We start from the raw sequence: 19,863 nt of genomic DNA on the forward strand, positions 1-19,863 counted from the left end.
TGTGGTCCATTCCCGGCGCACGTCACTTCCAGTCACAGTGGGTCATGAATCTTAAGAGTCTCCCATCCCACTCACTGTGTCCAGTGCATGGAAAGTGGGTAACGGACACTAAACAATGACCAGTGTGGGAGGCCATGAAGGGGGGAACAGAAGAGCAAATACGTCTAACTTTGAAATAAACCCCCCAACCAGTTTTGATCGAGACAGCATCGAGAGTTTTCCAGGCTCCTACAAAGATCTCTAGAGCCGAATCACAACAGTGGGGCACCCTCCGGGCTCAAGCCTAGCAGAGGCCAATCCAGAAGAGCAAGGGGAGCAGCACCCCGGGGAGCAGAAAGGCCCAGAAGGGTGGAAGGACCGTGCTGAGTTATGCTAAGCTAAGCTGTGCTCTTTTGGGAAGCCTGGAAGACCTCTCCCCCAGGCGCGCCCCCCACCCCGTGGGAAGCAACGCAGCTCATCTCTGATTTCAGCAGCCCCCAGGGATGGTGCTTGAGCCACAAGCCTCAGCAACAGCTCCGGGCCAGCTGTTCACAGCTGGCTGATGATGGACCCGAGGAGCATGCTGGATGAGGGGATAGGGGAGCGTAAAAGAGAAAGCACTTGATCCACCAGGTAGCAGATGACCACAGAGGCCTAGCAGCAGCAGCCAGGTGCCAGGGCTGCCCCGAAGAGAATCCTCTCCAACTGCCTGCTCCTCCCTGCCCTGTCTTTGCATCCACAGCAAAGGCTCCTTTGAGGCTTGGGGAGGGGCCACCTGGCAGCAATCTGGGGAGGGTCCAGGCCCAAGCTCATTAAATCTCCGTGGGTGGCGTCACCCCGAGAGCCAGGATGGGGAAAGGGCGGAGCCGCAGGGATGGAGTGATGTGTGGTTCCCAGGGAGGGACGCCTCCCCGGTCTGAAGAGAAGGGTCCAGGGGCAGAATGGCGAGGCAGTAATTACAGGAGACGTCCTCCTCGAGACACCGGGTGGAGGGGAGCAGGCTAGGACACCCAAGTGGCTTTGTTGGCACTATTCCTGGCCTGGTAATTAGGCGTTTGCCATACCCAACCTGTGCCCCGGCTGTCTCACTCACACCCTGTCTTCTGGCTACGCAGCTCCTCCAAGGGCCGTCTCCAAGGATGGGGAGGGAGGGTCCTCCGAGCCTCCCAGTGATGGCGGCATCTCCTTGAGAGCTCAGGGAGCCCTGCAGCTGGTTCTGGAGATGGTGGTGGGCCAGGGAGCACCAGGGAGGGAAGGTTCTGTATTGCACATTGACTATCCCTTTCCATACAAGTCAGCCCTGGCAGAAAAGTCACCTGCTGCCCCATCTCCAGAAATGAAGAGCTTTAATATTCAGACCACCAGGATGAAATGTCATGGCAAATTTGATAAAAACCAAGAGGAAGTGAAATTGACACTTGGGGAAGGAAGGGGCAAAGAGAGGGAAGGTGAAACCAAAAGGCACTGAGCATGCTTGGTGGGGCGGGAAGGGACACCATCACTCCAGAGACACAGCGTAACAAAGGGACAGGAGCGGTTCGCGCCAGCTTCAGGCTCTTCCGAAGCCAGAGAGATGCCTGAGTCCGCCAAACCAAGTTCTCCAAGGCTTTTCAAGAAACAGGATTTGCTTTGCAAGATGAATGAGGGAAGAGCTCCTGGACTTCCAAGAGATCATCCGAGTCCTCCAACTCCTCACCGCCAAGTCCCCCGGGTCTCCCCAGAGCCAGAAGATCTCAGGCAGGGTCCCCCTCTTGCCCTCACGGCCCTGGAGCTCTTGAAGGTGCTGGTCCCTGGGAAGGAGGCAGTGACGAGGACCCCCCGGGAGCTGGGTTACAGAGCCAGCAGAGTAGGGGAGTTCAAGGAGTCTGATGACTGGTCCCCACTGCTACTGCTTCTGCGGTGCGCCTTGGAGCAGGACTCCGAGGGCGACGCGGGTGACTCCTGTTCCAGGACGCTGGGGTAGGTGAAGACGAGGTTCGAGGTGCCCGGAGTGATGGCAGGTGTGGAGGTCACCACGATGGGGGTGTGCAGAGGCTCCTCCCCTCCGTAGAAGCCCCCAGCGATGTTGATGGGCTTGATGACCGAGCGCTGGGCCTTGTCCAGCCCTGCTGATGAGGACGAGGGGCTGTCCTCTTCGGGGGGCTCCTGTTTCACCACCACGGCACCCACTCCACCGCCCCCGCTGCGCAGGGGCTGCAGCCCTGGGGCCGGGGGCGATCGGCGCTCCTCTGGACTGATCTTGCACACTGGCCCGTGGGCCACCAACATGAACTCCAGCTTCTCCTTCTCCTTCTGCAGCTCTGCAATCTCCTTCTGCAAACCTGACTTCTCCTCCTCTAGTTCCTCCGTCTCCTGCGGGGGAGAAAGAGGCACGTAAGGGACAGCCACCTGCCAGGGACCTGCTCGGTGCAGGGGCTTGGGGGAGAGTTCAAACCAGCAATGTCCTCAGACAAACGATGGGGAAATGGCCAGTTCACACACCAGGCCACACACTGGTTCTGAGTCACCAGGAGGCTCCAGACTGAGAAGGGAGCAAAACCAGCTTGGAGGAAAGCTGACAGCACAACCTCGTCTCATGAGCGAGCGCTCACTTTACACCGGGCACTGTGGTAAGTGTTTCATAGTATTATCTCATTCAATCCTCCAGCACTTTTTTTAAGCAAATATTATCATGAACCCATTTTTTGCAGAAAAGGAAACTGAGGTTCAGAGGGGCTCAGTCACTTGCACAGTCATAGATAAGAAGTGAGGTAGCCCAGATTTGACCATAGTGTATGCAATTCCAGAGTCCAGACTCGTCTCCTGGGTCACCCTGAGTAAGGGAGTAGACAGGAGGAAGGGAGCTCACGGTTCTACCCATCTCCTCCTACCTCTTCAATCCCATTTGGCCCACCCGTGGACACAGAAACACTCAACTCTGCACTACGCAACAGTGGAAATTTCCAGCACACACAGCCCCGCACAGGGCCTGGCTTCTAGTAAGTGCCCCGCTGATGTGAGGACGGCACAGTCACACTGCCGGGACTCAGCCCTGCTTTTATGTGAAGCCAAAGCAGCAGCAAAGGCCACAGAGGGAGCAGTTAGGGAAGATGAAGGGGGAGTGTCACCGGCCACCTCTCCACGCTCCCTCTCCCTCACACAGACTCCTCTTCAGGAAGGAGATGATCCAGGATCGGGGCCAGAGCATCACAGAGCAGAGGACAGAGTATTCCGGAGTGAAAAAAAGTTTCCATCTGTCTCAAGGGTCTGATGAACGTCATGAGCTTATGAGAGGTTTCCTGTGGAGGATGTGGCTCAGGGGCCTGGGTGGCTGGGTCGGGGGTGGGGAGGCGGGGGAGGGTGTAAGGCTTCTGGAGGAGGAAGGTGGAGGGACTGTGGGGGGGCTCTTCTGGGGCCTGGAGGTTAGCAGTGAGGAGGGCTCTCCTGGAGGCATGCTCCCCATGGAGCCTGACACTCAGAACTGCCCCCGCCAGCACCTCCCTCAGTGGTACTACAAGCGTCTCTGAATTCATGCCATTTACTATCAGCACTCAAAAGCAAGGGCTCCAGGGCAGACAAGGGGCAGCTGAGGCAGGCATACGGTGACCTAGAGGACTAAACAAAGCGAGGGGATGTGCAAGGTAAGTGGTGACTTCCAAAGCCCCATCCTGGCTGGCCTTTGCGAGAACCACTGACAGTCTCATTTCCTCACTCTACACGGAGACTCAGGCCAGGCTCTGGGCCTCCTCCACATGGCACGTGGTCCTCCCTAAGGGCCCTGGAGTTACGTGACATAGGTCAAGTCAATCTTTTGAGAGGGAAGGGCGGGGCTGGGCCACAGCCCCCAGGTGTGGGTGAATGACTCACTCAGGCAGAAGGAGGTACCAAGGCCACAGCTTCAGGCTCACAGCAGAGACGGGGAACCCTCCCACCCATGAAGGATATGACAGAGCCCCAAGATAACACAATTCAGTAGGCACGTGGCTCGTTTCCACCAGGGCCCAGAGAGCATCGAGACCCCTCAGAGACGAAGGAGTCAGCACGTCTCTCCCTCTGCCCAAATTAGATTGCTCAAGCTAAGCAGGGCCGTCCCTACTGGAGCTAGATATGGGGGCGGCTGGAAGCTTAGAGGGGGCAGGCCTGGGCCTGCCCTGGGTCCTGGATCCTCTGTCATCCCTCACCCAGGAACAGGGAATGCTCAAGCACTGAGTGAGAAGGGTGCTGGGCCCAGGGAGGTTGTCTAGTCCTCTTTCTGGAGCCAGGCTGGAGCCAAAGGGTGACTCTGTCCCTCCCTCTCTGTTTCTGTCATGATGCTAACCCAAGTGATCGAAGGAAAGACTATTTCCATCGTATTAACTCATGTGCAGGCCCTAGTGGGCCAGGAGGGGAGAGGGAGGCCCTAGGGCTCTTGCTCTGGTCCACCCAGAAGTGCTCCCACCCCACGCAGCGCTCCTCACCGCCTGCAGCTTCTCTGTCAGCTCCCTCCGTCGGTTCCGGCACTTTGCTGCAGCCAGCTTGTTCCTCTCCCGCCGGATTCGACGCTTCTCCTCCTCTTCAGGAGATAGCTAGAAGCCAAGGTTGAAGATCACGATTAGGTGGGGATAAATACTTTCCTGGCTTTTTTTTTTTAACTGCTTTTGACGTAGGGCAAGGAGCACTTCTGAGACATAGGAAGGGGAGCCGGAAGGCAAGAGGAGTGTGGCTGGGCTCAACAGTCCCAGGACACGCAGCTCAGCCTGGGAGGATGCTTAGTGCCCAATCCACCCTGAGGTGGATATCCCGTGTTTGAAGGGGCAGATGGGCAGCAATGCATCAGGGACTCACCAGCCTCAGGCACGACGGCAGCCCGAGTCGTGTCAGCCCTGATTCAGTGCCAAGACCAGAGAAATGGAGTGGCACTGCTTCCCCAGGGAGACCTGGGGGCCAGCAGGCCTGGCCCCACCCGCTGAGGCAGCTTCGTCCAAACCTGGCTAATTACTTCTCCCCCTCACACTGCCTGCTCTACAAGCCTCATTAGCCCCATTTGGTTAAGTGGCTGGGCTCAGAGTAAGAACCACCCAGGAGGAATGTCCTGCTGCCAAAGGGAGACCCAAGGATGCCACTCCACTCCCGATTCTCTCTGCTAGCCCCCGAGCACCAGCTGCTCACAGTTCAGCCCCACAGACTCACCACCTCAGTGTGCCTGGCACAGTGCTTGGCTGGAAACAAAAGGAGGAGGCGCCCACATCAAATCCTGCTGCCCACCACTTCCACTCACGAGACAGACAGACACCTCTGTGCCGGACACTTTCCAGGGTTCGAGATTGATTCAAGAATCCAACGAAGCTGCCCCTGCCCCCTGCAGGGTTTACCAACTTGTTCCTTTCGGTGAGGCTGGCTAGGGGCCCGTGGCTCAGGCCCCGGGCAGGTACACAGCTCCTCTGATGCTGTTCACATAGAGCCCTTCCAGGTTGTGACCCCAACGCCCCTCACAAGCAGAGGGGACACGAGATGGCTATGGGTCCAGGCAGAAAGCAATTCAAAAGGACATCAGTAGGTGATGGCACACCTACTAAGTGCCAAGGCTTAGGAAGTGCTGAGTGCTAAGGCTAAGTGCTGGGGCTCAGAAAAGTCCAGGGGAAACTGGTCCCAGGTTCTGTCCTTAAGGGACACAAGGGAGCAAGTCCAAGCCACTTTTAGCGGGGCAGAAAAGTACCCCATGGGAGAATATTGCCAGCCACTCCCCCTGACTCCCAAGTCAGAGCCCTGGGGCATAGCAGCAAAAAGGACATTACAAAGTCTGTCCACACCGAGGGGACGCTGTGGCCCTAATATGCCAAAGCCCCGCATCTAAATCTCCAAACACCAGCAGGAAAATGTGCCCGTCGACTCTGCAGGCTGAAGAGTGTCTGAGGCATCCGGCCACTCGAGCAGAGAAACTCCTTGCATCTTCCCAACTTTCAAACTCCCCTCCAATAGTTGGAGGGGCCCATTGGGGAGCGGTAGGCCTGGCAGGCTGGAGACATCTCTGGGTGCCTCGGCCCCCCACCTCCCAGGGCTCCGGCTGTGCCAAGCTCTGGCAGGTTTGGCTCTGCCTTGGCGACCTCCTTCTCCTCCACTGCCCCGTCTCACTGGGACAGAGAACCAGGCCCAGATTCCCGCTATGCCAGCTCCTCTCTCACTGTGTCTCCCCCTGTAGGTGGGATGACAGCTGGTATCATCCCCTCATTGTTCTTCAGCCCCTCCAGAAGGCTCTGGGCTGGAGTCCCACATGTGAGTCCCGGCTCCCCACCCCTCCTCAAGCCCCATTCTCAGCCTCAGTCTCTGAAATCCTGTTTCCCCAGGACAGCCAGAGGGCCCTCATCCTCTCTTATAAGAGGCATCTGGAGCCAACACAGATAAGGTGCCGCTATGTGGCCCTGGACTAATAACTGAACCTTCTGAGTCTTCCAAGTGTCAGATTTCCTCTTTGTGAAACAGCCAACAGGAAGCCCCTTCCACAGAGTCTCTGTGCCCCTCATCAAGCACTCTTGAAACTAGAAAGTGTCACAGAGAAGGAGCAACGCAGGTCTCCTCTCTGATGCTTTTTCTGAGTCCTGAATGATCCAAATGGCCTGGAGACCCAGGTCCACAGACCCAGGGGCCCTGCTCTGTGTGGGAATGGGCTACCAGCTGAGGCCCTGAACACGGGACAGGATGCTGCTAAATCTGTACCAACCTGAGCCCACCAGAGTTTCCCAGGGAGTCTGATGGCCCTGGTGGGGCCTGGATTCAAGGCCACCTGAAAGGGCTGCCAGAGCTCCTCTTATGCCAGCCAGCACCCCCTCACAGGTAAGGGGCAGAAAAGTCATAGATAGTCTAGGTACACTTTGGCCTCCCTTCCCCTTTGGCTGCTTCTGGACAACTTGTGGCCTCCCAATTGGTCTAGAAATCTCTTCCCTATCAGCTCAGATGTGGGAGCTGTGGCATAGCGTGGGACTTCAACATGGCAACAGCTGGGGTGTGTCTGTATCCAACTGTCCAGCCCCAAGCCACACCCCCTCCATTTTCCACGCCTCAGTCACTGCCTCTAAGCTCTGAGGGAGTCTCCAGCAGGCTCAGGAGGGCAGTGAGGCACCAGACTGGCTCCTGGGATCAGGCTCCTCCCTGGGGGTAGGGTGGGAGTAAGTTTCAGAGAGAAGACCTGGGCCTAGAACACAGAGCCCAGGGTGTAAGCTGCCGGCACCCAGACTTCCTCCAAGCTGCTGGACACTTGTCTAAGCTTCTAGTTGACCTGGGGTAAAATGCTCCTGGTTCTCTCCCTCCCTCCCAAAAAAGGAAGGAAATTCTCCAGACAGATTGTCTTAGGGCACGCCTCTGTGGTGTTGTGGTGGGAAAATCACAGGGCTGAAGGTCAAAGGAGGCAGATTCCAGTCCTGGCCCTGCTACTAATGCACTGTGGGACCCAGGGCAGGGCCCTTATCCTTGCTGGGCCTCAGTTTCCTCATCTGTAAAATGGGTGCAGAGGGGAAATCTGAAAAGCTGGTCTCTTCCAGATAGAAACTTCTCAATTCGCAGTGAATTAGGCCCAGAACAGAATGAAGAGTGTTCCCCATATCTTGTGTTGTTGTCCTGCTAGCCACAAAGAGGCCTGGCAATGCCTGTCTCCCACACAGGGGTCACTCACACAGGGAGAGTCCAGCCATTGGTGACTATAAAGCTTGGCAGGCTGGGATCCCCAAGGGAGCATATTTATATAGATGATACTGATACATACTGCTGCGGCAGTATTTACAAGTACAGTTACAGAAGGCAACCATGAGTGGGATGGAGGCCCTGCGCCCCATCCGCAGGAGCCCCAACAGCAGCAGCAGGCAGGCTCTATCATCCTGTCTGTTCCACACACCTCCCCACGTTCTCAAGATTCTTTCTGCTTCCACAGAAAGAGCAAACCAACATGTAGTGGATAAAGGCCCAGCTTGGTCCTCAGGGAATCAGGCTTCTGCAAAAGCTGGCAGGCCCAAGAGCAGTGATTCTGGTCATTCTGGGGACCTCTGCTACTGGGGATGATTATCCAATGGGGAGCGTGCTCAAAGGGTCCTTGTATAGCAACAGTGTGTGCCTGGGGCTCCTGAAGAAGAGATGGGAATAGGCAGAGCTTCTAATGCTGTAAACTGGGTCATACTTCATTTGGAAAACTGCTAAGGCCCTTCCCCCTGAGCGCCCGAGGGCACAGCATTGCCAGTACTGCACAGGGAGTCCAGGGAGCTGGGTTCTAGTTCAGATTTTTGCTCCTTCTTGGAATGGCTCCAGGCAGGTGTGTCTGGGCCTTGGTTGTGTCTCCGGTGAAGGGGGACACATGGGGCTCTTGGAAGACCCATTCCCTGGCCTCTGCTCCCTGCTCCAGAATTATGCACAGCTGTGACTTCTCTCCCAGAATTGGGGTTCATGGCTTCCCTGGCTGGCTGTTGATATACACAAGGGGGTTTTCTGAACATAGGATTGAAGCTGCCTCATAAGCAGCACTTTCTGATGTGCCTCCCACGCCAGACTGACACCTTCTCAAAGCTGAGCCCCTTGAGGATCAAAGGCAGGTGTCTGACTGCCTGTTTTCACCCTGGGCAGAGACCAGGAGCAACTGCACTTCCGAATGTGCTTTCCGGCACTTGCTGCGGGCTTCTGCTAGGGCTGGAGGCCTGGGGCTCCAGGAGCAATGAGAGTCGGGGGGCCGTGCCAGCCTGGACCAAGACCCTTTTGGTCTGCACGGAGTCTCATCTGCACCAGATGCCAGTAGACAGTTAAGAGTTAATCCCAGGAAGCTCCCAGCCTGGGTGTCCTGTGGCCCATCAGCCTGGGGTCAGGGAAGGACACTGCTGCAGGCAGATCCTAATGGCGCTTCCCATTTGTTACAACATGCTTTCCCACCCACTCGCTGGAGCGGCAGCAAGTCCCGGCTGCCCCCCTGCAGGTCCATCCTCCCCATTTTATAGCCGAGGAAACTGAGACTCAAAGACTCAAAGGGACATGGGCAAGATGACACGGCCAGGCTGACCCTCAGGCCTCCTCTCTGCCCTCCAATGACGGGATCATGTGCTCCTGGCGCCCTTGCGTGCACCCCTTCCCAGTATCCAAGAACACTGACCTGCTCCCTCCCCGTCCACACAAAACCACCCACATCACCAGGCCCTAAAAGCCGCCCACAGGGCCCCTGGTTGCTGGGCTGAGCTGCATGTACCTGCTCATCTCGCCTCCTGCGGCCAACGGTGGTGCCGATGGTCTTGATCACGCCCGGTCTCGGGAGGGCCATGTGCCCAGGGACAGACCCCAGGCCTGGCAAAGGGCTGTAGGGGTGCGAGCGGGGGTACGGGTTGGACATGGAGGTGATCACTGTGGGCTGCACCATCCACTGTAGGTCCTGGCTAGTCGTGATGGCGTTGATGGTGGGAATGAAGGCGCTGCCCGAGCCAGGCATATCTACCCGGAATTTCTGCAGTGAGTAAAAAATGAGATTGAGCCAATAAATACTGAGAAGAATGAGATAAGCAGAGCCAAGAGGCCCAAACCAGCAGAATGCAGGGTCTGTGCTTGGGAGGCAAGGGTAGGATACCAGGGGAGCCCTCCTGGTATAAGTTCCGGGTAAGCCCTGCATATTCAAGAGTTAGAGTGGGTCTGAACCCTTCCCAGGGCTCTTATCAAAGAACCCATTCCCTGACAGGGGGCCCGGGAACTCCATCCCCAAGCAGCCCAGGAGGATGCAGTCATATCCCAAGTGACTCCTCAGACAAGGGGTGCTCCCCATTCACTCACACTCAGGTCAGCCCCGTCAGCAGGAAGGCAGCCTCCCACCTGTGCACCCCAGCCCCCCAGCCTCGTTTCACTTGCCAGTCCTTCCCCAGGGAGGACTCCTGGCAAATCGCCCCTCCTGGAGGAGCATTGCACACCCACAGCTCTGAAGCAACAGAGATCACCAGGAAGCTAATCGTGCCTGCTTTCTTTACTTTCCAAACAAGCTCATGATGGGGGGTGGGGGCACAGCAGGGGGAAACCAAGTCCATGAAAAGGTGCCCTTCAGCCAGCTTAATCTTGCTGCCCTGTCCCTCCTCCTGGCCCTTCACCCCCACCTTGCTGGGCACAGAGACGGCGTCTCTCCGTCCGTCCACAAATCTATCTGTGCTGATAGCTCAGTCTGCTCCTGCCTCTTCATTTGTGCCCAGTTTTCTGGAGCTCCCACAAGAAGGATTCTATTTAAAATACAAGATGCCAACGTAGCACAAAAGCTAAAGTGAGCCGTGTGCCTCTGCAGGTGGGTTTGCCCTTCTTCAGGGCAGTTACCAGCAGGCGAGAGGAGAGAGAAGGTAAGATTCAGGGGACTCTTCCAGATTTTCAGGGGAAAGCTCTCCCCTAAAGGGGGCCAGGTAGAGCCTCATACTCAGATGATTTCACGAGAAAGTTCTGCAAGCCCTTCTTCCCTAACCTGTTGGGTGAAATGACGACAGCAACGACAGCTGACACTTACCGGACACTGACTAAATGACAGGACCGTGTTTTACCTAGATTATCTCATTACGTCTCCCTGTGAGGTAAGAACTACCATTATCGCCCTTTTGGAGGCAGACACTTAGGCTTAGAGAGATGAAGTAACTTCTCCAAGGCCGCATCGCTAATAAGCAGTGGGGGCAGACGCAGACCCATTCAGCTGACGGAGGCTGGCTCTCCCGCACTGGCGCCCGCCTTCCCTGAAATCCAGCCAGGTGCGGTGATCCACCTACTTTGCCCTTGGAGGATCAGGTCACCCTCATCAAGGGTCCCTAAAAATTTTCTCTTATCAGGGAGGCCCTGTGTCTGTCCCAAATGAAATCCCACCTCACTAGCATGGATGCTCGTGTATTCCCCTGTTCTGGAGCAACAGCAAGACCAGCCAGGATTAGAAGAATTGGCAACAGGCAATGGCAGCTGCCACCACCAGTCTCTGCCCCTGGCAACAACATGTGGGTTCCTGCTGTACTAAGAAAGTGAGGTTCAGAGTATCTCACTGAGGCTGAGGGAGCTGCGGACCCTTTGTCTCTCACTCCTCTACAGGCTGCCTGATTCCAGGGTGGTAAAAAGTGGCCACCTCACCTCCCAGACTGCCCTGGGGCCCCAGGCCAAAGGCATTCACAGAAGAGAGCTGCTCAGTGCCGTGGATTCTGCGGATCCAGAAGGAGCAATACCCCATGAAAGGACTCTGGGGTTCAAAGAGCAATATCCTGTGCCATGGATTTGGGGTTCCAGAACGAGCGCTACCCCATGCAGAAGACTCTGAGTTGCACTACTGAAGGCAACGAGCTGACTATAAAGCAGCAGGTATCTATGGGGGTGTGCGTGTGAAGGAGTATGGGTACAGGAAGGATCCAAGTGGAAAATGATCCTCAGGGAGAAGAAAGAGGCAACCAGGGCTGGGATGAGAGGTGGCCCAGCACGGAGATGTGGGTGTGGCTGAGTGCAGAAGCGCTGAGGCCCAAACAGCGAGGCTTCTCTTGGGAGGCGGGGTTGTGGGGGTGGGACCAGGGCACCAGCACTGCCTTGGAATCAGGACTAGCCAAGGCTGGCTCAGTGCTTGGCAACTCACTGAGGTCTCAGTTTCCCTGAGTGTAAGAGGGAACACAGACACCAAACTCACTGCAATGTCATGAGGATTAAATAAGTAGCTACTTGTAATCATAGGCTATAAAAGCACACCCATGGTTCTCAAGCCTGGCTGCACATTAGAATGTTAGGAGGACCTTTTTAAAACAACAATGTTGGATGGAGCCTCACCATTAGGGTTCTAAAATAATTAGTTTGGAGTAGGGTTCTGATAAGGGATTTTTAAAAAACTGCCTAAGGAGATTCTAATGTGAGCAGGGGTTGAGAAACACCACTCCAGACAAATGGAAGGTGGCACAGTCACCGCCGTCACGGCCACCGCCACGGCCAGCGTTATCATTGCAAGTTCTGTGGACTCTGCCCAGGATGGCGCCAGAGAGAATTGTCAGCTTCCCACTCCTGGGAAGCCCCCAACATTTTTATTCCATTTCTCTTCCTAAGTTAGCTTGTGGGGTTGAAGGGCACTCCGATCCCGTGTGATGGCTTACTGTGGCCGTGCATCTCTGAGAGTAAACCCGTCATCCTCCCTCTTAGGAAAGCACCCAAGAAATTCACTCTTCGTTCCAACAAACAAAAGAGCTCCTGTTTCAGGCTGGGGACGCAAGCAAGCAAACCAAGCCCAGCTTGGGGACTAAGACCCCTGAGGAACCGGTGGCAGACTCAGCCCCTCGCAGGCCTTGGGGCTCCCTTGCTCTGTGATGCCAGGTCTACAGAAAGTGCTCCCCGGCCACCAGCCAGATTCCTTGCAGCAATGGCTTGGTCTAGACAAAACAAGACAGCAATAAAAACAAGGCAGTAGGTAATGACCGCCTCTAAATGCACGTACAATGTGTTTCAGAGAGAGGTAAAGCCATCTGGATAACACTCGGCCCTCAACTGGAGGAAAACAATGTCCCATCCCCAGAGGGGCTGGAGCTCTGATAAGCGAGGCTTTTGTCTGCAAGAGGAGACGTACACAAAAGTTTAAATGAGATCTGGCAGAAGCAACTCCAACGGTATCACTCAGAAAGGGACCCTGGAGTCTGGAGCCCCAGAAGTTGGCTAGGCCTTCTTCTACACCCACAGACCCCAGAATCAGTCAGATGTCATATTGGGGATAAGTCATGATTCTCTATGAGGCGGGTAACATGGAACAGAAACCAAGATAGGGGTTCCCAGCTGTGGGCGTGAGGGCAGATCGGTCCCTGTGTGTGCTGTGGGGAGGGGAGGAGGTAAAGCAGGTCTTACTGGGCTCCCCTGTCCCCCAGCTCTGTGGCCCCTCCTCTAGAGAGCTCCTCCTCTAAAGACCGGCCTGCAGATGCAGGATGTTGGTGGCATTCGACCTGGCAAAGCCTCAGAGCGATTTATTTAACTGTGGCATCCTGTCTGGGTGGGCAAGAATGCCTCTGAGGGGGCACACTGGCCCCCACCAAGCTCCTTGGGTTGACTCTGGCAAACTTTTGCTATAAAAGACCAGATAGTAAATATTGTAGGTTTTGTGGGCCCCATGGTCTCTGTCTCTGTCGCAACTGCTCAGCTCTGCCACCGTAGCATGAAGGAGTCACAGACAGTATGTAAACAAATGGGCGTGCCCATGTCCCATTAAACAGGTCTGGGTCAGGGCCTGGCGACCCCTGTCCTAGAACAGCATTCTTGTCTCCAGTGCTCAGGTTGGGGTGGAAAGTAAATAAAGAAATGAGAAAGAAAAAACCAGAAGAAGGGTACTCCTCTGACCCAGCAAATCAAGGGGATCTCTAGACCCCAAGGCGGAAGCCTGAGCCCTCACAAGTCTTGCTGTGGATCTCCGGGCATCAGGATCTCCCTTACCCCGCTGCACCCTGTATTTAAGGGTGCACAGCCATGGGGCTGCGCAATAAGTGTGCCTTCCTCCCACTGCCCATGAGAAAGACATCCGGAGCCCAGGGCTTCCAGGGCCAAACAACTTTATCAGGCCAGAGAGGTTCCCAGAGGCCTAGCAGTTTCCCATTTGGGAAAATGACCTTTATGAACTCTACAGCAAGGCCTTGGTTTCACAAACGGGTACCATAACCATGACCTTTTACAGAATGGTTTCAGAAGCAGGCTTTGGATTCCCATTTCCTGCAGCCAGAGATGGGCAGGGTTATCCCAGAGACTCTTGAGCTGGGCAGAAGTGGCAGGTGAGGTGAAGTCAGGCTGGGGTTGCTGGCCCACCCCTCGCCCAGGCATTTATCCATCAGATTGAGTCTCAACTGGGCCACCAAGCACTCAAGCCAGGAAGCCCATGACCTGGTCTGTGCCTGAAAGGGACTGAGTTCTTTCTCTTAAGAACTTTTTTCTTGTTTAAGATTTCCAACATGGAAACGGAGAATTCCAGCATCCCAGGAGGCTAACTCAGGGAAAGGGTGCGGTTTGAGCGAATGCTGCCTCCAGCTTCCCAGAATGCCCCTGCTGTGGTCCAGCTGGACTCAAGTGCCCTCTATTTTTATTGAACTTGGGATGTTCTCCAAAGCCTCTATAGGGATAACAACCAGCCTTCACAGATTCTGCCCTGGACATCACTTTGACCTTTGGCCTTTTATCCCTATCACAACGGAAATCGTTGCTAGTAACTCATGATTTCTCCCCAAACCGTGTGGTACACAAACATCTCAGGTGACCTGTGCTCTGTGGCTGCTTCTCTTTCTCAGATTCATTTGAAAGAACCATGCTATCCTTCTTCACCCAACCGCCAGGGTGAGGAAGAGTAGGGAAAAAAGAAAAAGCAAGGAAAAAAAGAAAGTGGTTATAAGGAGTTTTCTCTGAGGTAAGGTCCCCAGTTTCTTTCCTCCCAGGGCTCTTTTGCCAGAAACCCCACACCAGAGCCCAGGGGAATTCACCCATTATTCTGTGGACCTCTTTTGTGACCCCAGCAATCCTCAGACACCTCTGCACTCAGGGGAAGGACTTGACAACTCTTCTTCCCTAGACCACAGCAGGGGGCATGGCCAAGGCAGTGCGACAGGGCTGAGGGACAGCTCCAGCAAGAGAATTCTTACATTTTCCCCTCCCACCCAGTGAGTGGAAGAGGGATAGAGTTACCAAGTGGGGTTTGGAACAGATATATTTGCCTAACTCGGGGCAGCTGCTGTCATTTTGAAATGTTGTGGCCACCCAGCGATACCACATTCAACATGGATGAGACAAATCCACAAAGTAATAATGCTATTTTTTTCTCTCTTTCAACAAATAGACCAGAAAATCAGCTTCCTGAATTCTCAAAACCAGTATCTTTATTCCTGTTTAGCAGAAGAACAACACACGAGGTACAGATGGCAAAGGTGCCCGCTTTCATGTGCCTTTGCTGGGTGGCTGGCGGCTCGCCCAGATGCCCGAGATTGAGACCAGCAGAGCTCAGGGTCACTGTGCTTTGGCCCAGCCTGACCACCCGAGCTTCTGTGACATACTTGGTTTCTTCTACGTTAGCTCTTTTGATAATTTCCTAATTACAAATTCGCCATCAAAAGACAAAGGTTAGCAGGAAGGATTTTCAAAAGAATTTGCTGAAGGCAATTCCATAAGAAGGGCGTTGTAAAACCTTTCCGAGTTGATTCATAGCCACCGCACTCAAATAACTATTCAGTCTCCTCGAGGAACAATTACAAAGGGGACAGCAGTGATTTGGACATGTAAGTTCTGGTGTGTTTGTGTTAAGATAGAAAAAAAAGAAGCACCTCCTAACTTTACACTCCCCTTGAATAAGACAGGCAGAAATAAAGGCCTGGAAATGCACCCAGGGGCTTAGGTAGGAAAATGCAATTGTTCCTCAGACAATACATGACTGTTTCACCCCATTCACTTTGATGAAAAAGTGATGCTCACTTCCACCATCAAGGCTCAGCAGAACAGACAAATTCCTGGAATAACATTTTGTTTGATCCTAATCTACAACATCTGTAGGCAAAAATAAAATTAAATTAAAAAGCATCAGACCCTTCATACACACCTCCCAGCTTCTCACCAATTCTGAAGACCATCTCCCCAAACAATTCCCAGTGTCCTCATACAGATCCATCAGGAAAACAAGGCTTAGGAATTTGAAGACATTGTGCTGGCGCCCTAATGAACAGACAGACATGGAAAGAGGAAAAGAAAAGAGCACTCCTTTTTCAACCGAGCTTTATTTAAAACAAGATCAAAAAAAGAAAGAAAGAAATTGCATTTCAAACTCAAGCAGTTCCCACTTAACCACTGTTAAATACATGGTATTTTATTGGTCCTGAATGAAAGAAAAAAAATCCAAAGAATTCCAAAAGCTAACCAAGTTAACAACACTCTCTGGGGCTGGAAAAATACATTCCCCAGATAGTTCTAAGGATGTCCTGTAGGGGGCACTAGAGAGGCATGAGTGGGGCTGACTTGGGAATCACAGTCATTTCTGGTAAAACTTCTTTGATGTGAGGAATGTCCCAGACTGGTACAGTTGGCAAAAGTTCACTCTGGGGAATTTTGTGTGTGCGTGTGTCTGTGTGTCTCTGTGTGTGTGTGTGTCTTGGGAAAGGGTGGCTGCAGAACAGGAGAGCTAGGCTGGTATTCCGTGACTCCAGAAAGGACCTGTCCCCCTGGATTTATTTTCCTAAGTTATCGGAGGAATAGACAAATGGCAGCCTTGGAAAAGTTCTGGGTCTTGTTTTTGTTTTGTTTTTTCATTAAAAGGGGGCCCAGCTGATGAAAACAAGTTATGAAATGACCTATGTTTGTGTAACTGGCTGGATTGCGTAATGCTCAGCCTCTGAAACCGTAAGAGCCGGGCAGCCAGGCAGGGCATATATCTGGGAGGTGTTTTCCTAGGAAAGTTAGGAGAGAGAAAACAACAATAACAACAAAAAGAAAAGGCCAGGAGGGGGGGAGGTGTGTGCAACCATTTCTGACAAAACAAAATCACCAATGACCAATCTTTGAGATTAAAACTGTAACTGGAACAGGAAATATTTTTCATGCTTCAAGTTCCTGCCATATACAAGAACCGAAGTTTTAACAAAGAGTTGGCTGCCCCCACCCCCCAGACACTGGAACTTATGGCCATGTGTTAAGGTCAAGCTTTATGAGGCTACAGAGGAAAGTTGTGGGTTGAGTAAATAGCAACAAAGTTATCAGGAACATTAGAGCCCACAAAGAAAGAAATCAGAAAAAATTAATATTCATTTGCCAGTGGAAAGGCCAGAGAGCCCTCTTACAGGGATAGGTTCACTGAGATGCCATAAAGGAGGAAGGCCCTTCCCAACTCTAAAGGAAGCTGAGAGAAATAAAGTGATTACAGGTTTTTTATCTGCTATGTAATAAAGTTACCTTGAGCCGAGTTCCAATAGGGTGGGGCATGGCACAGACTTGTAAAGTAACAAAAGCCTCTCAAGCCAGCCCTGAGGACCACAGAAAGGCTTTGCTCAAGTTGGAGAGATGATGGAAAAACCCTCTCCCCTCCTCCTAGCACCCTCTCCCCCATGAGCAGACAGGCTGGAGAAGCAGTCCAAAGTGGCATTACCTTGCCAATGCCTCTGGTTTGCAAGGCGCTTCACTCAGGCTGCTGGGCTGAACCGGCAGGCGTATATTTGAGAACCCCGTGCACTAGTTATTACTAATTGCAAAATCCTCATGTGTTACAGCATGCTTGGAATTAGCCAACAGCTGCTTTTTGCTTCGGTAATGAGGCCCCATTACACCCTGCTGGACTGAGTTCTCTTCCTTCTTCCTAGCACTGGTTTCCTGTCTGATTTTCTTCCAAAACAGGGAATTGCCTCCGCTCACATCCTGGGCTCAAAGCCCTAGTGACACAGATTATTCAATCGGGGCACTGATGTCCGGTCTGGCTTCCCATCCAGGCTCTGAGCAAAGCCAGACGGCAAGATGGTAATATGTCAGTGATGACTGCCGCAGAATCCACAGCGAGGGGAACAGGCCCGAAACCAGAAGATCCCTTCCCTCCTCTGGGAAGGAGGAGAGAGGCATTTTGGCTTTTGTTGAACTGGAGAGCGAGGGAAAGGCTATTGCCCAACCCACCCATCACCTAAGGATGCTTGCCTTCAATACAAACGGCCTATGGGACTGGAAAGCAAGCAAAATCAAACACTTTTAGGATCCAACTTAAAATTCATCCCCTTGGTGCTCATTATTAAGGGTGCACTGACTGTGCCTCATGCCACAGACTAGGTGCTCTATAGCCAGCGCTTATGGGGACACCAGGGAGGCAGAGGAAAGACACACAAAAGCCATTGGGGGGAGGGGGGCTCACCAGGCATGGGAAATCACTTTGGAAAAAGGTCTCCCTGTTTAGATCTCAAGATGTTTCTAATTTATTCTCCAGGTCGGGTCACCCCCCCCCCCAGCCCCCCCTACCCCTGCTTCTAGAGGCCCAAAGCCACTGCCTTCCCAGAGCAACTCTGTAGAAAAGCCAACTTGGCTAGAGACTCCACAGACCCTGACCACGGTGGCTCCCTTTGTAGTGGCCTTGTGTCTTAAGCCAGCTCCCTCACGAGCTTGGGGTTGGGGGTGGAGGTGGGGCTGCTGCACAGGGCAGGCACCCCACCATCACCACCACCCCAGCAGTACCTTTCTGGTATTTATAGACACACAGATCGCATGCACAACCCCTCCAGTGCAAACCAGTCCGGCTGCTTTAGAAACAAGTTGTTTTTCTGCTTCTAGAGCCACCCAGGAGCCAAAGAGAGCTCCCTTTCGCCCCATTTCTCTCCGCACGCGCCCTCGCCCCAGGTACCCCCAGACCCTCCAGGCGTCCCTTCTGGTGGCCACGCTGGCTCCGGCTCAGACCCCAACAGGCGATGGACCGCGCGGGGCTCGCCGGCGCCGCCCGGGCCAGTCCAGGCTGCTCCGTCCCCCTGACCTTCGCACCTGATTCCCGGGGCGCAGCCCCGCTCCCTCCACTCCCCCGACCACTCCGAGGAGCCCCGCCGTGTTCCCGAGTCCCCAACCTCCCTGAGAAATTAACTCAGACACCCGGGCAAGAGAGGGGCACGGCTTTCCCGAAGGAATGGGCGCTGGGGCGTCGGGAGTAACTGTGGATGCAAAGATTTCCTTTCCCACCCGGAGAGAGAGGCGCAGGGAGGCGGGCGGTTGAGACTGGAGGTAACAGGTTCCTGGGAAGGGGACCCGCGATTCGGGGAGCTTGGATAGGGTGCAGCGCGAAGAAATGGGTTGGTTAGCAGCGCTCCAAGCCCCACACCCCGTTTCAGCATTAAAAAAAGTGGGGGCTGGAGGGGGGGTAGGCGGAAGGCAGGACAAGACGCAACCCCGCAACTCTCGAAGGCGACCCGGAGGAATTTTCTCCCCTAGCCAAGAAAGGGAAAAGGAAGCCGGGGAGGCCGTGGAGGTGAGAGGACGGCGGGGGTCCGCCCGCGCGCCAGGTGCACCCGGGACCCCGCACCTACCTGCTGGCCGCCGCCGCCGCTGGAGTAGGACTCGGCGTGCGCAGGAGAGCCGCTGCTGCCCCGGGACGAGGTGTCAAAGTTCCCGGGATAATCCTGGTACATGATCCGCGGTGGGGGCCCGAGAGGAAACAGGGTGTCTGTCTGCCCCCGCCCTCGCCGCGGCCGAGCACCGGCTGCTGCGCGCTCGCTCCGCCCGGCGCGCCCGGGGCTCGGGTCTTCGCTCCGCGGCTTCTCCCCTGGCGCGGCGGGCGCGGGGCGGGAGGCGGCGACGCGGGCAACGGTGCCCCCGAGCGCCCAGCGCTGCGCTTCTCCCCTGCTCCGGGCGCGCGGCGGGACCAGTTGTCCACCCGGTCCCTCCCTCTAAAAACTCGGCGCGTCCCTCGGTCCCTCCCCTGCGCGCGCCCTCCCGCCCCCGCGCGCAGCCGGAGCCCAGCCGGGACCGCCGGCCCGGCCAAAAATTGGAAATTAAAAAGGAAAAGGAGTCCGGCGAGTCCCGCCTGCCGCGCCTGGGGCCCGCGACCGCGGACCCGGCAAAAAAAGAAAAAAAGGCGAAAAGAAAGGCTGCCCGCTTGGAGAAACTTCTATTTCCTCCTTTCCGAGAGGGAGCTGAGAATAAACTTCCTGTGGCCGACTCCCCGCCGGAGTTTCGGAGCGGCTCGGACCTCGCCGGGGGGGGCGGCTCGCGCCCGTCCCGCGGCCCCTGGGCTCCCGCCGCGCCCGCGCGCACAGGGTCGTGGCCCCGCGGGTGCCGCCGCTCCGCGCCCGGCCCTGCGCCCCGGCCCCGCGCCCGCTCCCGGGCGGGCCCGCCTCTCGCGTCCGCGCGCCGGTCCCGGCTCTGCCCTGCGGAGCGCGGCTCCCGGCTCGCTGGTTCGCCCGGAGCCCCTGCGCTCTGCCCGAGATGAGTCACTACAATGGCACGAGTTCAACTCCACACTCTTTATTC

At 55.0% G+C, this 19,863-nt stretch overlaps 1 protein-coding gene across 1 annotated transcript; it reads right to left on the reverse strand.

Annotated features, from left to right (window-relative positions):
• Window positions 1-1,308: 1,308 nt before the first annotated feature.
• FOSL2 (FOS like 2, AP-1 transcription factor subunit) lies at window positions 1,309-19,621 on the reverse strand. The gene is made up of 4 exons (XM_037528301.1): window positions 18,921-19,621; window positions 9,152-9,403; window positions 4,416-4,523; window positions 1,309-2,331 (listed from the first exon to the last, which is right to left on the reverse strand). The coding sequence occupies exons 1-4, from the start codon at window positions 19,020-19,022 to the stop codon at window positions 1,810-1,812; spliced, it is 984 nt and encodes a 327-aa protein (XP_037384198.1). The 5' UTR covers window positions 19,023-19,621; the 3' UTR covers window positions 1,309-1,809.
• Between the last annotated feature and the right edge of the window lie 242 nt (window positions 19,622-19,863).

The sequence above is a fragment of the Talpa occidentalis genome, unplaced genomic scaffold, assembly GCF_014898055.3.
Source record: "Talpa occidentalis isolate TD23 unplaced genomic scaffold, MPIMG_talOcc4v2.1 talOcc4.5, whole genome shotgun sequence".
NCBI classification, from domain to species: domain Eukaryota; kingdom Metazoa; phylum Chordata; class Mammalia; order Eulipotyphla; family Talpidae; genus Talpa; species Talpa occidentalis.